Source organism: Notechis scutatus, chromosome 7 (genome assembly GCF_049901735.1).
Source record: "Notechis scutatus isolate UNSWTSFEM ecotype Mainland chromosome 7, rNotScu1.2, whole genome shotgun sequence".
NCBI classification, from domain to species: Eukaryota; Metazoa; Chordata; class Lepidosauria; order Squamata; family Elapidae; genus Notechis; species Notechis scutatus.
In genome coordinates this window covers 27,099,703-27,120,257 of record NC_142015.1, presented here as the reverse complement: position 1 = coordinate 27,120,257, position 20,555 = coordinate 27,099,703, and the positions used below count along the sequence as shown (strand labels likewise).

Here is a 20,555-nt window from a genome sequence, read left to right as displayed (position 1 = left end):
GCTGGTCCAGTGGAATTTCATTGTTGACTTCGTCAGAAGCTGCCTTAATACAGGTGGCTCGTCGGAGGAGGGCGGCTGTACTCCTCTGAGTAGTACATTTGCTGTTAGAAATCGTGAAATTTAGCCTTGTTCCACAGCAAAGCTATGCTCTGCTTCTAAATGATGTCTGTTCCCAATTTTATTTTACCAGGAAAGATACATATTCCGTGATCATTCAGCTGAAAGATTGAAAATTCATGAAGATTGCCAGGAGTCTTAAGCAGTCTTTTCCAATTAGCTAGCCTGGCTTTGGGTTGGGAAACTGCCAGCTAGGCTGGAAGGAGAGATCAAGCGAGGATCTAGCTTGGAGTCCTTGCATAGGGACAAGCAGCATACACTTTTAACTCCCCCAAGAGCCATGAAGCCTTGTCTCGCCCTTCCCAGTGGGGTTCTTGTAATATAGGTGCTAGACAATGAAGTTACTGACTTTCCTTATTCATGAGAGGTTGTTTGCATCGGACAGTTTGAGTGGAAATCCAGAAAAGTAGCAAATTATCTATTGTTGAACCAATGTTTTTTCAAAGTTTCTGTTTTTTTCAACAGAAAGCAAAATTCTATCAGAGTCTGCAAGTCTCTCTTGTGACCATCTCGGTATTATGGACAAAGTGGGATGATTCATTGCCCATTCCTTTTCGGAGTTATTTTAGCTTGCCCAATAACTGCCTGCTGCTTCTTCCAGAGAAAGCCATTATTTCTTGAAGAGCTGCCATTATGTACAGCAGCACAAATTGTGCCATTGTGATTGCCTCTCATTTGATGGTGCCTTGTAATGTGAGACACGAAATAGTTGAGGAGCCTGGGCACCAGATCCCTGGGGCCATTTCTATGCTTCCGCCATCAAAAGAGAGTCTTCCAACTTCGGTTTTTCAGCAGTGTGGCAAAGAAATATTTCAGATCAAGTTAAAGAACAGAATAAAACAAAGCAAGTTAGAGAGGCGCTGACCTGAAAAATCTCAGTATTGGGATTTTCAGTCTGTGTCATGAATCATTCTGGATAGCAAGATAGGCCGCATATAAATTTAATAAATAAATAGATGGATCCATGATCACCAAAGACGGCGGTGCGATGGCTTAGTGGTTAAGATCCTGGGCTTGTTGGTTGGAAAGCTGGCAGTCCAGGTTTGAGACCCGAGAGCCACACAAAGGGGTGAGCTCCCATCCTCACCCCAGCTCCTGCAACCTAGCAGTTCGAAAGCATGCAAATGCGAGTAGATAAATAGGTACCACTTTGGTGGGAAGGTCACAGTGTGCTGTGATGTCATGCTGGCCACGTGACTGCAGAAATGTCTTCAGACACTGCTGGCTCAATGGCCTTGATATTGAGATGAGCACCACTCTCCTATAGCCGGCAAGGACTGGCGGAGTAAAATCCACAGGGACTCCTTTACCCCACCCTGACCACCAGCTGTCCCATGGCAGGGATCCTAGAAACCATCTGTGTTGGCTTTAAATAATACGTTGGTTTGCAGTCATTTACTCTGTTTGGAAGCCTCTGAGAAGCAAATTGTTGCCTAGAAAAGGAAGATCGGATACAAGGAAAAGGAGCAGAAAAGGTTGCCTTTGTTTTGAGGTGCAGTCAGTCGTTTCCGAGTATCATTGGCCAACATTCCCTCACTCTCCAATTTGCAAACTTACTCACCCTGCGCTTTCTGCCTTAAAAGGGGGAGGGGATTCCTTGAGACCCTCTTTAGCAAGGTGGCTCTTCCCCCCCCCCACCCTCAGCTCCTCGCCGTCTCCTTCCAAGCTTGCATTGCCGGAGTGTGTCTGGAGTTGATCGGGTGTTTCTCGTGCGTGTTGGCCATTCTGTCCTGACCAGCGTCCAAATAAGCATCAGCATGTCTGTGGATGGGGAGAAATGCATGATGGGCGGGTCCGTCCCCCCCCCCCCCCATGGAACCCAGGGAACTCCTCCCAAAGCAGCCCAGGTTAGAGGACAGCCCCAGAAGGCGCCTGCTCCAGGGTGCCGGGAAGGGAGCAAGCTGCTTGGCCCTGCCCCTCCCTCCCTCCCTCCCTCCCTCCCACCTCTTCCCTTCCTCTTAGGGGAGCCCGTCCCAGAGAAGAGATGAGTTTGTGCATGCAGGACTGCAGCCCCCACTGCCAGACCCTCCCTCACCACACGGGGCTGACCCACAGCAATGCATGGCAAGTTTAAAGCACGGAAACTCTTCCCTCTCCCTGGTGCCAAGGACTCCATGCTTCCAGATTTCTGTATGTGTCTCTGACCTTTCCCGGCTGCCTTCCTTGCCCCAGAACTCTGGTCCAAACGTGCTCCGGACTCCTCCGCCCTTCCCAGCTCTCCTCTCCGCTTCACTCTCCCTCATCTTTTCAGATGCCTCTTTTGGACCAATTCACTCCTCCAGATCGGTTGAACGAGGAGAAAGGCTTGTTTATCCAGCTGCTTCCCAGAACATACTTAGTATTCCCAGAAAGGTCCAGGGACCCTTTCTCGCTCTGGAATGCTTTTCTCCCTTCCGCACACGGTGCTCCTGTGCCCTTTATCCTCAGCGACCTCTCAGTGCCTGCAATGAGAACTGGAGCGCCCTTTTAAAACCCAATCTGCATTTCAATGACACCCTTGACAAAGAGAGGAAATACGCCCGGAGCTCTCAAGAGCTCCCTGTGGCGAGGCCAGGTGTAGCCCTCCCCACCCAGGCAGGCAGCATCTGTGCAGCCCCCCTCCCCCATAAAAGTGGAGAAACCCTGTTAGGGGTGCTGGAGGGCTGTGTGATCCTCTCCCTCAACTGCTCCTATTAATTGTGGCCTTTAGGAGAACCTGGCGTCCCTCAAAACTTCTTCCTCCTCTCCTAATTGTCCTAAACTCCATAGCCTATAAATTCACTCCATTTAAATTTTAGTGTTCTAGCACAGGGGTCTCCAACCTTGGCAAGTTTAAGGCTTGTGGACTTCAACTCCCAGAGTCCCTCAGACAGCTTTGCTGGCTGAGGAACTCTGGGAGTTGAAGTCCACAAGCCTTAAACTTGCCAAGGTTGGGGACCCCTGTCAGCTAGCAGGTTCAGAACTCCAATCTCCATAAGTGAAGAAACTCCACGTCATTCTCAAAGCCGATGAAGCCAACTAGGAGCAGAAGGCAGAGAAATGAAGCTTGTGCTGTGGATTGTATTTGTGTGTAAACCCATTAAATTTCAACAGCTACAATAGGCCATAATAATGTCATAGACCGTCCTTTAAAAAAAGCCCATGCAAAAAAAGAGGAGGGGAGGAAAAATGAAATAATGCTCTATCTGTCCAATCAAATATAATTAAATAGTAACTTTGCAGCAGGATCAAGCAATTGATCACACAGGAAGATCCTTTGGAGCAGGGGTCTCCAACCTTGCAACTTTAAGACATGTGGACGTCAACTCCCAGAATTTCTCAGCCAGCATAGCCAGTTAGAATTCTGGGAGTTGAAGTTCACAGGTCTTAAAGTTGCCAAGGTTGGAGACCTCTGCTTTAGAGCAACGTTTCCCAAACTTGGTGACTTGAAAGATGTGTGGACTGCAACTCCCAGAATTCTAACTGGCTGGGGAATTCTGGGAGTTGAAGTCCACACATGTTAAAGTCGCCAAGGTTGAGAAACACTGCCTAGACTGAGGGCTAAACCCAGACTTAGCCAAGTTTATGAGCTGGCAAATTGAAACGAATATAAGCTGAAACAATTCACAGTGACCTTCTGCCAGCATAATTAATTCATCAGGCCCTTAGCTGGAGTCTGGGTTGAGGTGGTTACATGTGGCCCTTGTTTATAGCAAGAACTTCCAGAGCAGCTTAGAAGGCGATGGCTTAGACTTGGCTTCCTGCCCTTCACTTGGGCAGGTTCACGCAGAAATGAAGATGACACTTTGCCTTACTCCGTCTAGGGCCACCTGGGGGTGGAGATTAAGTGGAGTCATGGCTCTGCAGTGGCTTAGACCTATAATGTCAAGCACCCAGTTTGCTTGGTCATAACTCAACCCAAAGAAGAGGGGGAGCCGTTGTTGCAATGTGGAGGCTGCCCCATTGACCATCTCTGACTCTTGATGTGTTGTGCAGCTCTGCTTTCCTCCTGATTTCATGGCTTGGTTTGAAGAGCGTGTGGAGCTTTGGTAGAGCCTTAGCTGGCCCACCAACCTTGGCCTTACCTGAAAAGAGAGATGGCCTTGTTATCTCTAGATTAGGGTGATGGAACTTGCTCTACGTGAGACTGCCCTGGAAGGCCTCCCTCATCAAAAGAACAGCAACAACCCTCCAGCTAATCCAAGACATTTCATGGTGTTCAGTCACACTATTGTAGGAGGTTTTTGAGTGCAGTCCCAGGTGCCAGTCACTACCTGGAAAGCCCCTTATGGCTTGGGGAAGGGATGTCTGCTAGGAAGCCCACCAGCAGGTCTTCTCCATAGCAGCCCCTCTACTTCAGACTGCCACCCTCAGGGCCATCTGGAATCAGGTGGAGAGTTGGGTCTTCCAACTGGCCTTCGAGAATTAAGAAGCAACAGAGGTACCATACTCCATAAATTTAACTCACTACTTTTAGTACCTATTTAAATCAAGACATGGATTACTCCTTTAATTGATTGTTACACTGATTTGCATTGCATTTTATATGGTTATAAGCTGCCCCAAAGTCCTGGTTTTAAATCTCAGAAGTGATTTTCTATTTATCATTTTTCAGTGATCCCCTGATTTCTGCCACTCAAACCAGAGCTGTTTGAAAGGGTCCCCTCTGCTAATTTCCATCCAGGCTAAGCAGGGCTACCTTTATGTTTGAATGTATGGCTTCTCCGTTGCGGAGTCCCATCAAGGCCACTTTCTTATTTAGATGTTAACCAGCTGTTTTATATCCTGTCTGGAAACTTGAATAAGTGTATTTGCATTATTTAATAGCTCTGCAGACTCATGCCATAAACACATTTCAGGATAATATTTTCTTAATTTTTCTTTTAAATTTTTAAAGGAGGGAAAATTGATTGCTGCTCTCAGATCAATTCTGGAAGCAGGAGGAATCACGGTGGGCAAATAGATATCTGCCAAAGGAAAACGGCTCTCTCATTTCAGTCCAAACGCTTCAATGTTGCCCTCCCTCTTCGGTTGATTTTCACTTCTTTAAATCCATATGGTGAAAGGAGTTTTCATTTATCCAGAAAGATTGCAAGAATATCCAAATGCTTTCTTATAAAAACGAAGCACAAAGACTTTAAATAGTCAAGCGAATTAAAAAAAGAAGCCAAGGCATTTGTGTGACATGTTTTTAAGATCCATCTTGACTATTTCTCCAAACATTTGTTGACATGTGGAAAAAAAGTTGAACTATTCAATTTCCTTTGCTTTGTAAAAGGTGCAGCTTTGCCCATTTTTTATGACTCAGGAAAAAAAATTCTGACAGTGAAAACAACCTGAAAATAATGTGATCTTAAGTCAGTTTGCTCCAAATCCATATATTTAAATAGCTCATTAGTCTTAAAGCTTTCTCCCCTTAAGCAGGGAATTGATCAAGTCTAGACGCTTAGCTCACCCAAACTAGATCCTCCCCAGGAGCTAGTTAGAAGCCAGAACCAGTAAGATAGACAGCACTGGGATTACTGATTGTAATGGACCATCTAAGATCCAAGCCTGCCCAACCCCTACAGATGAACAGAAACGTACCATGTGTTTAGGGCAACTCTGCCCTTGCCAATGAAGTGACCCATGTGTAGGCAGAAGCACATGAGTCTTCAGTGCTTCTGTTCTCTTTTTACTGACATCACAAGTCTGCCTGTTTCTGATGGTGGAACTTGGAGATGTTACCCCTAAGTTGTGCCAAGCGAGTAACTCCTCAACCATTCCAAGGCCTTCAGCATTGAAAGGGCTGACAATAATCTTCAGCAGGGAGGGAGGCCTTCTCGTTCACAGGAGTGCTGAAGGCTGAAGTTACAAAGATCTTTCTCCAAACCCCAGAACTGTAAGATGGCCTGATTTCACCAGTAAGAGAAATGGGTGTGGGTGGCCACTTGTTAGTTGGGGCTGATGCATCTCCTTAGAGTTTGGAGTGTACAGGAATGGGTTACCAGTCTAAAGCACTTCACAATCACAGTTTAGACTAGAGTATCTGTCTATGAAGCCGCTCTCCAAGGTGACAGTTCAATGTCGAAGCCAACGGGTTCCTAGATGCATTCCCTGCCACAGTGCACAAAGCCGTAAGAATCTAAGATCTCCTTGTTTTCCCAGAAGAAGGACCATTTGGCTGTAAACAAGGCTATCGATGCAGCTAAACTGGTGGCGGCATTGATAGCCGACCTCCTGTAGTCTTGCCATGTTCAGTGGCCAGGAGGTAGCCTCCTTCTTGAAGTTAACTCTTCAAGTCAGCAACTGAAACTTGAATGCCCAGCAAAGCCCCAAAATTTAAAACAAAAAACAAAAAAACGAGTTAACCAGCTGACAGCCTACATTGTGCCGCAGAGATGCCTCTACCTTTGTCAACACCAGCCTCAGTTCAGCGGGGAAAGGTCTCCTAGGACCAACTTGAACATTGCAGAGTTGGGAAGTGGAAGGAAACAGAAAAGAGTCGCCTGTCATTTGTCAACTCATAACATGCCCTCAAAATGTTCCTCTTTCTTGGAGGCGAGAGAGGCCGAGGTGGAGGTGACTGACTCCGCCGTCCACCTTCTCTTCTCCCAGGGTTTTTCTTCCCCTGGTCCCTTGTCTCTGTCTCCAAACAGACACGTTGTCTTTGTGGGAGATCCACAGACCTTGACACTCTTCTCCCTTCCATAACCTTGAGCTGAAATGCATCCCCATCAAACAGCCATTTCAAAACTAGGGAAGGGTCACCTGTCTAAGCAGACACACTTCAAGTTTCGATAACAAGGTAGTTTCAGGAAAGCTGGAGGAAGTTTCTGGGCCCCACCCCCACCCAAAAACCCCAAACCAACATACTTTATTAGCTTTGAGATGACTTTCTAAGCAACAGACCCTTGGTGATTTTTCCAAAACATTTCCCGTAAAAACACCCAACTCACCCCAATTATAAACCTGTTGTTTTGAAAATACAGCCCATATATATATATATATATATATATATATTGATAAGTGGCCTGGCCACAAGACAGACACGTATACAGAAACCTGGAAAAAAAACATGCCACACGTTAAGCATCTAAACGGGAGCGGTTTGTTAGAAGAACCAACCCTCCTTCATCCTGGGAAATTTTGCAGTGAGACAAGTTGGGGAAATGCCTTTTGCATGTATTTACGGGCGAGTGGCTTTGAATGTTCCTCTTTGTGCTTTGTGCTTTTCCAATAGAGCAGACCAAGTTTTTTTTAACCCTCTCCTGACTCTGTATTGGTCTTCTTGTAGATTCAAAAGACATGAGAGATCTGCCTGCATGTGTGTTTATATATGTGGATGTACACACACGCGCATGCATCTCTGATGGAAATTGGCCTCCTTTGAAGGCCAACTCGAGTCAGGTGGCCAATGACTTCTGGGAGACCGTCCTCCTCTTGTTCTTAAGTGTTTTGTTTTTCTTGCCCTGTGGAACCCAGAGAAACCTGAGTTTGTTTTTATTTGTAAGGCTTTACTCAGTTGCCCAATACTGCCGAAGAGCTGGACTATGGGGATCTCTCAGGTAAGGGCTGGCCTCCATGTGGTGGTTGTCTTCTGCATCTGCTCCATGCCTCCTTTGCATCCGGCCGCTTCTCCCAGCAACCTCCACAGTTGTGACCCTCCGCAGCATCCCGGCCCTTTGGACTCTTTGGGGGGGCCGTCTTCCCCCCTTACCCCGAGCCGACCCTTCCCTCTTCCCAGAAGCCGAGCAGCCTCGGTTGGCCAAGGTGGGGGCATCTCAGCCCCAGTGGCCAGAAGGTTTAAGGGCGGGGGAGAAATTGCCTAACAAATGGGGATTTGCAAGGTTTGTTGTTGTTGTTGAGGGGAGGAGATTCTGACTCCTCGTTGGAAGCCTTTTTCTCCTTGAAATGTGGATTATTTTGTCAAAAGGGGGAGGGAGCCTGCAGGTTGCTGCACCTGGGGGAGGGGCTGGGCTTGGCATGACCACCTGCCCCATCAGTGGAATGGAGGAGGAGGAGGAGGTGGGTTCCTCACCTGCCCACCCAGCCCGCACATTAATTGCCTATCCTGGCTTTATTCCTTTACAGCAAATGGCCCGCCTGCCAGGAAAGGGGGTGGGCGAGAAGCCCGCCCCTCCCACCTTAATGCCTGCCCTTTGCTTTGCACAGGACGCTGCCCTGAGCCCGTAGTGCGGAGGGCGGGGGCCGGCCCCCCCTCTGCAGCAGCCGCAGCAGCAGCAGCAGCAGCGTGTTCTGCTTTGTGCTTTATCTCCTAATCAGCAGCTGCCAATCCCGGCTAAGAAGGCCTCCCGTCTCTCCTGCCTTGTAGATGGTTATCCTTCCATTCTTTTCCCCGTTTCTGTAGGGACTGAGTGGGCTCCTGTTTATGCAGCCCCGAGAGCTTCCTTCCCTTTTCTGCAGGTTGTAGAGCATGGCACAATCAAAGGGGACCCGTGTAGTTTGATTAACTAATCAAAAACTGATTAGCACCTTTGTTCATAGGGGATGCTGATTAATCAATTACTATTGATTGCAAGCATGGCTTTGGAAAAGAGATGTCTGGAAAAGCAGCCAATAAAAATTGAGCACCTGTCATAGCGATTAAATTTATTAAAACAAAATACATTATTTTTTATGAAGCTATCTTGAAATGGGTCACTGAAGGGGAACGTATTGATTGGGGAAGGATGAACTCCTTGAATTTCACTCGCTTAAATTAGAGACCAAATTCAATTATATTACAAGACAAACTCTGGGTTTAAATAGCCCATCACTAAATTAGAGAAGGTGAGGGGATAAACCGGGCTAATGAATAATGCCAGGCAGCCAAGAGGGGCGGCATCCCCTTTTCTGGATTGCTATCATGGGAATAAACATTCCTGAGTTATCACCATAAATGAGGCCGTCAGTCAAGCTTTGAGCCGCTCCAGAAAGCGAGGCTCCCTCCGGAGGCCCCACGGCTGCCCTGAGCTGCATAAGTCGGTCTCTGGAAGCCGATCTCTGAATTCCAGGGAGAGGGAGAGGTTGAATCGGGTCTCTCTTCGTCAGGCTGCAGAAGAAGCCCAGAGAACCTGGGTTGGATACCAGCTTTGACCGGCTGCAGAAAGGTGGCCGTGGGGGTCCCTCGCAGGGGTTTTCCCAGGGGTTCCCAGCAGGGCAGAATCTGGGAGCTGCACCCGTCAGAAGAAGGGAAGGATGTAGATTTGGCCTTGCCTGAAGCAAGGCTGCCCTTTCTTTAGTTGGGGTGGGGTTGGTGTGCTGTGTAGGCGAGGCAGGAAAACCTCCAGGGCTGCAGTTGGGGGGTGGGGGGTCTCGGCCCCTCCACTCTCTCCAGATTCTGGGGTAGGAAGAAGTCCTTCCGGTCTCAAAGGCCACCTTTCCTCCTGGAGGGTTTGATTTGCCACCAGCTTCCCTTGTGCGAGGCAGACTTTGCTGGGGGGCCAAAGAGAGTCAGAGGGGCCTCGTCTGCCTTTGGGCATTTCCAGTGGTGAGGAAACCGAAGTGTTTCTGCAAGGGTGAAGGAGGCCGCTGCACCACCACCACCACCCAGCATCACTCCCGGCCGGGCCCTTGCTGCGATGCTGATGGATGGCCCTGCAGCCTGGAGGGGGGCGAGGGGGCGCACATGCAATAGAATGGCAGTTTGGAACATTCCTTTACAACAGGAACTGTTAAAACTTCGGTAAGAGGGAGCCTTAAATCTAAATTTGCCACAATTAACAGCCACGCTGAGCCCACTCAGTAACCATCCATCAGCCTTTTGCTTTTACAGCACAAATGCAGTTGGGAGGAACTCCAGGCCGGTTGGTCTGGCGCTGCCCCTCCCGCTCCCTAAAGAGAACCCTTTAATACCTGGGTCTACATAACTTAGCAGGAGAAAATGAGACCCTGCAGAGCACGAGAGCTAAATCGCAGCCATAAAATATCCTGGGCTCCTTAAGTGCTCGGCTTCTATTGTGCCCTGGGTATTCCGCATATCAACCGCAATGCCAAGGTGTTTGCAGCCGGTGCTTATGGAGAGCAAGAGGAGGAAACACGGTTGGAAGCCCTCCGTGCCATTGGCACCCAGTTTGCGGGCAGCCTTGTTCTTCCTCTCCCAGCCTTCCCAGTCACTGACACAGCTGGTACTAGAGATGCCGGTGGGGTCCCAGGCAGCCGGGATTTCCAGGGTCCCAGCCTGCTCTTCACATTCTCTATTAGGAGGACCTTCTCTGTCTCCTGTGAACCTAAAGCCTCGAGGTCCTGCCCTCCTCCATTTTCCTTGGGCTCAGAATATGGCTAGCTCCAGTTTCATTCCGAGGAGGACGAGAGTCCTGAGCTTTGGGGAATGTCCAAGGTGTAGACGGAGGAATCGGCCCCAATGGGTGGAAACGGCATTGATTCAGCTGAAGTTGCTTTTTAGTTCCCCGTTCCCAAGCAGGAAGGTGAATCTTTGCAACCTGTCATTCAGCTGGGCAAACAGTGCTTGTTTCTTTAAAAGTGGACATATTTTGAGATGATTTCACCCACTGGGAATGGGCCTTCTTGAAAGCACTCTCGCCCATCCTGATTTGCAGAATTTTGTGGGCTAAATTTTGGGAGTAGAATGTGGGGAAAGTGAAGCTAGCTAAGCTGAAATCTTAGAAGAGCTAACATGTTTCTGAGATCTCAGCTTAAATTCTGGGTGCAAATGGGTTCTTATTGTTGATAAACATCTGAAGTTTGGAGGTGTGTAGTTAAAGTTGTAAAAATTTGTGGCTGGGTCATGACAATTATGTCAGTTTTTGAAATGCAGCAGGGGGTTTGTGAATGTCTGTGTGATATTCTCTTTCAAAAACTATACTTCACTTGGTAATGGAAAGCCTGCCCCTAAAAATGTTGTCCAGTTAACCTTTTAATTAGGCCAGATCACAATTGTGGCATCCTTGGTGCGTTCTCTCTGAGCCTACTTATTTGCTTGCAGACATTTCCTTACCCAACTAGGGTATCATCTTCCAGACTAGTGAGCGTGGGGATTTTCATTTCACGCTTCTCACTCCTATCACCCTCCTTCACACTGATGGTGTTCCTTGGTTAGGTAAAGGAACGCCAGCAAGTGAACGACCGAGCTCAGAGAGCACCAAGGACCCCCGCAGTTCAGCCTTGAGTGACGGAGATCGTCTTCTGTTAAAACCACCATTGTGCTGGCAGAAGACAGTTCCCTGAGTGTGCCTTTTCTCTACACTAGACATGCCAATAATACAGAAGATAAAAAAAACATGTACTAAGCCAGGGGTCTCCAACTTTGTCCACTTGAAGCCTGGAGGACTTCAACTCCCAGAATTCCCCAGCCAGCAAAGCTGGCTGGGGAATTCTGGGAGTTGAAGTCCTCCAGGCTTCAAGTGGCCAAGGTTGGAGACCCCTGTACTAAGCAAAGCCAAGATTTGACCTGATCCTCAGTTAAATAGGAGAACATCTTTCACTGTTCTCGTAGCCCCAAAGCAGTGGTTGTGTTGCTGCTGTCCAGTTTTGTGGAGCATCTCCTTGCTTTGCGCAAGGCTCCTCTGAGCCACAGCTCAGGACCAGGCGGCAGCATCGCCACCAATGGTCCTGCTCCCAAGTCAGAGGTCACGGAGTAAGCTTGCAGTGGGGTTCTCTGGGGGCCTCCTGGTTTGCTCCCCCAAAGTCAAGGCTCCGATGTCAAGGATAGGTTTGTTTTCTGCCCATTGCACAGCAGATGCTTAAATTCCATGATGTGGGGGCTTGGTGAATGGCCTAGGCTGCTGCCCCACAGAGTAGGCGCCCCCTCCCCCCCCAGAGTGGGGTTCCCTTCCCTCTGCTGGCTGCCCTGTTGCCCCTGGGCAGAGAGCGCTGGGCACAGGTCTACCCCCAGTTTCCCGTTCCTCTTTCTGGGAGGCACCTGGGCAGAAATGCTAGCAGGCTAAGATGTATATTAACGTCTTAATGAAAACGCCGTGCATGGATCTACGTTTACTGCTCAGTCTGACAAGAAGGAATTAAATGTCAGAAGGATTTGTAGCATCTGTAATTGAATTGGTGCTGAGAAAAGCAAACCTTAAGGAAGAAAGAATAACACATTAGGATTAGCCAGAAATGTGGCATTTTCTCAGAATTTGCCAGTGAAAGTCCCCCTACTCAGCTCCGAACTGGCATCTTTGAGCTTCCCCTTAAGAGAGCAGGTGAACTGGGATGGCGCTTTTCAGCTGACCCTTATTTTTAAGGTCAAATAATAGATTTCCCCCAATTGTTCAGTGGAGGCGCTTTGGTTTTATCAGTCGGTGACGGTCCCCTCTAAGGTGGAACGGCTCCCATTTTTTGCTTTGTTAGACATGTCAACAGGCAGCTGGACAACTAGACCCCAACTGCTAAATTGCCAGGTTGATCAGCAGATAAATCTTCTTTGACACTCAAAATACCCTCAACAGAAAGTTATGTATAAAATGAAATAGCCTAAACTGCCCATAAATCATCTGAGTGTCCTCTTGGCATTTTTCCATTTAAAAGCTGGGTTTCGGCTCCCAGAATTCCCCCCACCCCCTTTCCATGCCTGCCTGTGAATCCTGGAGGTGATGTCCACCTAGATAGAGACTGCCCAGCCTCGGATGTGCCCCAGGGGCCTTAAACTGGCCAGGGTCTCGGTGAGGAACAGTTCCTTAAAGCCTGTCCTCTTCCCTAGACCCTCACTCACAAATGAGGGTTAAGACATTGAATTGGGAGACGCTGATGGGAGCCTTAAGTTCTCAACTAACATCAACTGAAATGTTCTGAAAGGAAAAAATCCCCCAGAAAATCCAGCTGCCTTTTGGAAAAAACACCTTGGGGACCAACCGCCACTTGGCTCTGGGCACTCGGCAAAGGCAGCAACCCCCAGCAAAGCAAAGAGCTCCCCAAAGCAGCCAAGAGAGAACCAATTGGTCTGTCCCAGCTGGTCCTGCTATCTCCCACCTGAGCTCACAGGTAGAATTGGAGGGGGGGGAATGCTGCTGGATGGGGAATTCTGAGAGTTGAAGTCCACCCAACTCAGAGTTGTGAAGGTTGAGAAATGCTGGTCTAGACACACCCCCTACTCACCAGTGGTGGGATTCTACCAGTTTCCCTACCGGTTCAGTGATCGCACACTTTGCGCATATGCGCACCTAACACATGTATGTGCAGCTTTCCAGACACCAGCTGAGGCTCTGCCGTGCCAATCAGCTGAGAAGTTAAAGAGCAGAAAAGCACAGGGGTGGGTGGGTGGGAGGGCCGATCCTGTGCTTTTCTATTCTTTCTCCTCTCAGCTAAGTGCCGGAGCTTTTTTTTTGCTACCGGTTCAATGGAACCGGGCCGAACCGGTAGCATTTCACCACTGCTACTCCCCCTGGAGGCAGAAGGACCATTGTAAACTGTGTCAGAGTACATAGATGTGACTAAAGCCATGCCAAGGGTTCATTAAGGCATGTGAAAAAGAGACTTTCTGGCCCTCCTAGGTGCCCTGCTCAAAACAACGCCCCTCACCCTGCCTGATGATCTTCTTCCCTCACCGCAGGTGGAAGGCGGGTAGATTGACCCACAGCAATGGCAGCCTTGTTCCCTCTGGCACCCTCCTTACCTGTCTCCTCCCTGGTGGGAACTAGGATTTTGCTCTTCACATTCCAGTGAGGCAGTTTGCTTGGACAGCATCTAACGGGGCCTCTGGAAGACTCTTAATTGGAACTGTATATTTTTTTTTTAATTAAACTTGATTTTGCAGCAATTTTCGGCCAGGAGTTATTTACTTACCTCTGAGTGTTTAATCATGGCGCAGATTTGATGCTCTCCGTGGGGATCGTAAATCCTTCTGCCCGACTGAGAAGCTCCTATCTGGCCTCCCTCCTTCTCCTCCAAGAAGCCCCATTACCTGGAGCTGTCATGGAGCTGCACACTTGATCGATAAACTTCAAATATTATTAGAGGCGGGGGCCTTCGAGAGAGGACCCTCTCAGGGGAGAGATCAATCTTTCTTAAAAACGGGCTGAAATTTGCACAACCGGCTCTTCCTGGCAAAATGCATTTCTCTCCGGCACCCGGGCAGGCAGGGGGGCTTTATTGGCCAGGCGCTTCTTGTAGTGAAAGATTTAAATGGCAAATCCTTCACATCGGACTTCACAAATCATGTAAAGTTAAAAGAATTTTACCATTTCAGTTGCTGCTGTGCTTAAATTGTAAGGGACGGCCAGTAAATCATTTTAATGGAGGTGTCACGATTAAACTCGATCAAAGAAATAAAAAAGAGAGGGAGAGAGAGGTGGGGAGAGGCGACTGTGGCTGAGCTTCCTTTCCAAAATGTTAATGTATTAATCAACAGGAGAATAATTGTCTTTTGCTCCCTTATAAATCTCGGTTGCCATTAGAGTTGCAGGGAGGGGCTGCTGGAGCCGCGTCCCTAAATTAAAATTGTTTACATTGCTATACATTAATTTTACGTGGCCATCCCTCACTCGGGGTTCACTGCGGTTTCTCCCCAGCTGAGCAAGTCATTCCTCTTCTGACAGAAAGCATTGGGGGGGGGGGGAGTAGAAGAGAGCGAGCAGCTTGTAAAAGCAAATTAATTGCAAGGCAAGATGTTAAATAAATAAAATAAAAGCAATAGGCAATGATTGCTTTTTGTCTTCAGTTCAGAAGAGGTTGATGGCACGCTTTTGAAATCTCCCAGAAAAAGGAGGTGGGGGGGACAGAGAGAAGTTCAGGGTTGATCCACCACAGTCCCCAGTTGAACTGCAGTTCACAGGGGAGAAGGTAGCAGAACCTGTCTCCCTGTTGCTCCTTCAGAGAAATTCGGTCTTTCTTTGAGGGTGGGGGGACATTTTTTATGGGGCTGCAGCTACAAGGTATGGATTCCCTATATCAGAACGTGCCCCCAAGCAATGTGTCCATGCTCCCAGTCGCTTCCCCTTCTGCTAGCATCTCCTAATTCCCCCTCCCCCAATGAATTCCAGTAGTGCCCAGCAGCCTGGACCACTTCCCGGGTCGCATTCGGGACTCTCTTGGTCTAAAACGGGCACCCAACCTTGGCAACTCTTAAGTCTTGTGGACCTCCATTCCCAACTCCAGGAGTTGAAGCCCACAAGCCCCAGGATAGCCACGGTTGGACACCCCTGGCCTAAAATAAGTCACACCTGCGCGAGGAAAGGTGACCGAGGTCGCCAGGGTCCATCCTGACCATCTTCTAATTGTGGCAGATTCTCGAGCAGGAGAAGAGAGCGCCATCACGGCGGTGGACCATGCGGTGATCGGCGGAGTGGTGGCCGTGGTGGTCTTTGCTATGCTCTGTCTCCTGATCATCCTGGGGCGGTACTTTGCAAGACACAAAGGTCAGTGCAAGGGGGACGCTTGTCAACAAAGAGTCTGGGCAGAAGGGGGTCTTTGACATCCTCTGCCCTCCCCCTGCCTGTTCTATGGGCTTAAGGGGGAGGGGGCCTGTCTCATAGACCCAGCTTCTTCCCCACTTTTCCGCCCAATCAAGCAGAACCTTTCCCAGGGCTGGACAGAAGTCTATGCAGCCAGAAGCAAAAAGTGGCTCCTACCACTAGAACAGGGTCCCCAAACTTGGCAACTTTAAGACTTGTGGACTTCAACTCCCAGAATTATGCTGGCTGGAGAATTCTGGGAGTTGAGGTTCACAAATCTTAAGGTTGCCAAGTTTGGCAACTAGAAATCCCTCCTAGTCCTCCCTTGCAGGACTTTTAGAGAGTTAAAGATGCCGGAAGGAACTATGCCATTGGTCCAATTTTTTCTGAGGATTTAATCAAGAATCGTGGAGGCTACAAAACCAGTTGGCTTGGCGGTCTCACTCTAATCGGATGGACATATGTCGCCCTGCATATTAGGTATTCCTTAAAATGTGTGTGGGAGCTTTGTAGGGCTAAGAGCTTTTCAAAATGCTTTCCCCCCACCCAAGAAATGGAGGGTCTTCCGCATAGTTCATACATCAGGCAGGCCCTACGCAGTCTCCTCCTGGAGCTCAGTCTGTATGGGCAAAGGACATTTTTCAAGACCGTCAGAAGGTCAACTGCCTTGCATCATAATTTGGGCAGACCCCTTCGAAAGATGCAGGGGGGCTTTATTCACCTGTGTTGCTTGGATTCTCATCACGGATGCCCCCTTTTAACCCGTGCATCCGGTTGCCAACATCTCTCATCGATAGACTGGATGGGGAGTTGTTGTTGGCTGTGGGGGGCGACGGCGGCCAAGTACACCGGGACTATCAGCCAGCTCTGGGAGGGCAGCCTACCAGAACGGATGCATAAAGACCTGCAAGGCCAACTTTTCCTTAGAATACCCCTCCAAGTGGGGTGAGGGGAGATTGCTCGGTTGCCAGTGATCAAAGTCCGGTGCCTAATGGCCTGGGACACCAGTCACTAGGGTGTCTCCTGGTGCAATTCGGTCTAAATTTGTGTAAATCCTCGGGCCCCTCCCCCTTCAGAATCTCAGGGGGGACTGATTTGACTTGGAGCTGACTTTGATCAGCCTCCTGCCTGGGGATTTTGGAAGCTGTCCTCCCTCACATCAGGAAGACCCGGAATTAGGGAAGGCCGTTCTCCATGCAGCCAAAAGCAGTGGTGGTGGGGGGGAGAGGGGTGCAGAAGGGCTGGCATGGCGGAGCAGAAAAGGCCCTAGCCAAAAGCTTTTGCATTGTAAGATGGGAAGCATGGAGTGGGAGGCCTGGGAGGAGGGAGCGGGGGGGGGCTGAGCTGGAGTCTCCCACCTGGCGTGGCAGGGTCCCTGAGGCCTCTCTCCTTGGCGCAGGTACATACTTCACTCACGAAGCCAAAGGAGCTGACGACGCAGCCGATGCCGACACTGCCATCATCAACGCCGAGGGGGGACAGAACAATTCCGAAGAGAAGAAGGAGTACTTCATTTAGAGCCCCCTTGTTCCAGGAGGCGCCCAACGGCCGGGCTGAGGGAGGCCCAGCCCTTCCTAGAAGATAAAGACAATGATGTTGGAAGTTGCTACCAGCTTACAGCTTTTTTAATTTGTCTCTTTCGTGTGTCTTTCTTTTTCTTTCTTTCTTTCTTTTTTCTTTTTTTTTCTTTTTCTTTCTTTTTATTTTCTACATTTATGGCTGGCAAAATGTGTGGGAGTTGAGGAGTCCCAACGTTTAAAAAAAAAAAAGGTGTTCTTTGTAAAGTACACTCTGCTGTGTGACACTTCTGTATCATTGGGTTGTTAATTCTATGGCCAAGATCAGCTTGGATTTAGTTTAGTTCCATCATTTACAGAAAATTCTGTGCCTTGTTTTATTTTTTATTTCATTGGAGGGAGGGGAGGAGGGAGGGGGAGAGAACCTACAGTTTCATACAGTTCTTACTTTTTTTTTTCTTCCTAGCCTTTCTTGGAATTGTCTGCTGGAATCCCTTGAGAAGAGATTTGAGCTGGTTGGTTATTGATGGGTTTTTTTTTAAAAAAAAAAAATCTCGTTTGGTTTTGTTAGTTTTCTCTTCTTCTATTTCTTCTTCTCTCTCTTTTTTTTTTTTTTTTTGGAGATTCTGGGTTCTATTTTGTTGTTGTTGTTTGAAACCGTGTCATCAAAGGAGAACCAGCACACCTTAGATTTCATTGTTTGAAACTGAGTGTATCCATCATCCATCATCAACCCTTGTTGTGAGAGCTTGGACCAATAGGCTTTGTAGGAGAAGGGGCAGCCGCTGCCCCAGTTTCCAGTGCAGCAAAGACGAGCACCTGGACTCGCGCTGCTTCTCACCGAGAGCCAGAAGGGTGCTGACTTGAGCACCTGCAAGCAAAGTGTGTGTGCCTCGGGAGCCAAACCTCCTTTCCTTCCGTGCTTTTCCGCGCTCCGGAGAGTCTGGACCGGCGCGATCAGCCTGCAGATACCGTGTCCAAGATCTTCCCCAAAACGGTTGCCACGAACGGGGCGGGGGGCAGATCCTTCGGGGACAGCAGGAGAAGCCGAGTCGTACAAAGGGGAGGAAGGGTTGACTTTGGCTCCGATTATTTGGGTTCCCTAAGGTCCCGTCGGTGGCTCCCAATTTGGCCCAGCATCACTGTAATTTGCTGGAGACAGAAAACTCTGTGAATCGGCCAAACTTGTCCCCTTTTGCTTTTTAAAAATTTTTTCCTCCCTCTTTTCGTTCTGCGTATTCTTTTGGCCTCGTTTGATCCCTTCTTCCCTTTGGTGCTTGGCGAAAGAGGTCACGGCGTGATCACGGGCTGCAAGCCCTGCCTGTGACCCATATTGGGCACCCCGAAGTCCCCAAGGCAGAGGCTGGGAGAAGCCTGCCACGCCTTCGGGATGTGGCTGTCGGACAAAAGGCAGCGGGGAATGGAAGAGAAGCGAGCTTTGCTCTCCAGCTGGGCAGCCCCTGGGCCTCTGTCCCCAGGAAGTCAGCGCAGCAACGTTTCATTTACTTGATCCAAATTTTTTCAGGCTGAGTGGGTGTGCAAGACAGAAAGAGAGAGAGAGAGAGAAAGAAAGAAAGGTTGTTTTCTTTTTCCTTTTCCCTGACTTCAGCTTCCAAATGGAGCCTTGGTTCCCTTCCCAGGGCTCATCCTCCGGCTACCAATAACGGAACAGCTTTCCTCTCTTCCCCAAGGCTGGAAATGGGGGGGCACCTCCCTCTCGGAAAGCCTGGGAGGGGATGGAGGAGGCAGGAGGCATCTCGTATGTCCAGAGTCATCTAGGGCAGTGTTTCCCCACCGTAGCAACTTTAAGACAAGTGGACTTCAACTCCCAGAATTCCTCAGCAGCAACGCAACACTGGCTGGGGTCTTCTGGGGGTCGAAGTCCACTTGTCTTAAAGTTGCTACGGTGGGAAAAAACGCCCTAGGAAAACTGGGTCTCTCCGGGGAGAACCCACGTTGGAAGCAGGGTTGGCTTACAGGGAAGCACTTAAAGGATACTGGCTGATAGATTTGTATGGCTGTCCTGTTATATACTTGCAAAGATTTATCGCGGGGAGGGGGGGGGAGAGAGACTATCATCTCTTTACGTCAACATCTTTTTTTAAAAAAAGAAAAAAGAAAGGCTTTTTAAAATATTTATTTTTAAATTATTGGCACAAACATTTAGACGTTAACCTTTCGCTGAAGAATTTGGCACGCGAAACCCATCCTTTTTAAAAGAACTTTCCCATCTTCCCTCCCCCGACAACTCCCCCCCCCCACCTTACCATCCTTAAGCCATGAACCCAAACCCTTGGCCTTTGGCTGCCCCCTACCCAATTTTGTACCACGCCATCTTGTTTCTCAGCCTTCGGAACCACCGAAGACCCCAGTCGGGGGCCACACTGGCAGGCAGGCCATGGACAGCTTCTGAACGATTTTCAAGAGGGAGGGGGCCTTTTTTTAACCACCACCGATCCCAGAACTGGCACATCCTCTGCGCTGAGCGGCTCATCTTTGTTTTGGAAAGTGTACAGTAGTGCCGTGTTCCCGATGTAACTTTGACTTAATACTGTTGAGATGTCTCAGGTTCACGTGTTTTGATTGGTGTTTCCGTCTCAGGTAGATTGCAAACTTTTTGGATCCCACACCTTGGAAGAGACCGCAAGGAGCAACCCCCACCAGGAAAGGGTGGGCAGTGGGTCTTCCACCATCGCCCGGGAAGGAGGCTCTTTTGAGGAGGGGGGAGGGCGGTTGTTCCTGCAAGTGTTCCGTGCACTGTTTGAAATGTATTGTTAGCTATTGATTTGTGCAGGTTTAGATTCCAAGAGTTAGGAGTTGAGAAAGAACAAACTTGTTTTTTGGGCTTTGGTCATTCGGATGAGGTTTTATTTTTTCCCCCTTTTCCTTTTCCTTAAGACAGAACCAAAAGGAAAGTTGAGGAGGAAAATGAAGGGTGCGTTGCTAATGCCAAATAAGCTTGTTCTTGACTCGCCCTTTGACCTGTTTTAATTTTGCCCCCTTAGGCCGATTCTGTTTAAGGTGTCCATGGATGATGTTACAGTGTAAGAAAACGCATAACCATTTCTTCCCATTCACATTTTGTATTGGTTCATGTATACCATTTTTACAAAGAGAAAGAAGTACTATAAAGTATCTGTCTTCTTAATAAAAACAAATTAATGTTACAAAACTAGTTATGTCCTCAGTTGGTGCTTATTTCTCACTTCTGTCTCCTTGAGTCTCCTGGCTCTGTCCCCTGTGGCCTGCTTCCTGAAGCCGAGGGGGTGTTACCCATGGACCCCCCTTCCCAGTGCAAGTTTAAGACAAGCGGACCTCAACCCCCAGAATTCAGAACTGCTTCTGAATGGTCATGGGTGGCCCTGCTGACACCAGGACTTTCTTTGAGACCTTCCGTTAGCCAGAAGGTCAGGCTGAGGGCCTCCCCTGATCCAACAGCACCGAAAAACCTCATGAATAGCCAGAGTTTGGCCTCTTTGCTTCCTTGACCTGTCTAGGATCTTGACCAACAGTGGTCCAAAAGACCTTTCCTCCAATGGATTTGCCTCTTCGGGGCTCCCACAGTGGCATTCAAGAAAGCCCAGTCATGCCAACAGGTAGTGAAATGCCTCTGCATTCTGGTCTTTCTTATTGT

At 48.8% G+C, this 20,555-nt stretch overlaps 1 protein-coding gene across 7 annotated transcripts in view; it reads left to right on the top strand.

Moving 5' to 3' along the window:
* CADM1 (cell adhesion molecule 1) overlaps positions 1–20,096 on the top strand; it is a 197,424-nt gene extending 177,328 nt beyond the window's left edge. For 4 of the 7 annotated variants that reach the window (XM_087969753.1, XM_087969755.1, XM_087969756.1 and 1 more), the window contains 2 exons: positions 15,237–15,368; positions 16,804–20,096. In XM_087969753.1, the coding sequence (XP_087825879.1) occupies positions 15,237–15,368; positions 16,804–16,922 (251 nt within the window). In that variant the 3' untranslated portion in view covers positions 16,923–20,096. Of the gene's footprint in view, positions 1–7,568; positions 7,623–15,236; positions 15,369–16,803 lie in introns of all 7 variants that reach the window. The other 3 variants (XM_087969752.1, XM_087969754.1, XM_087969757.1) reach the window with 1 other exon arrangement.
* The last annotated feature ends 459 nt before the right edge of the window (positions 20,097–20,555 follow it).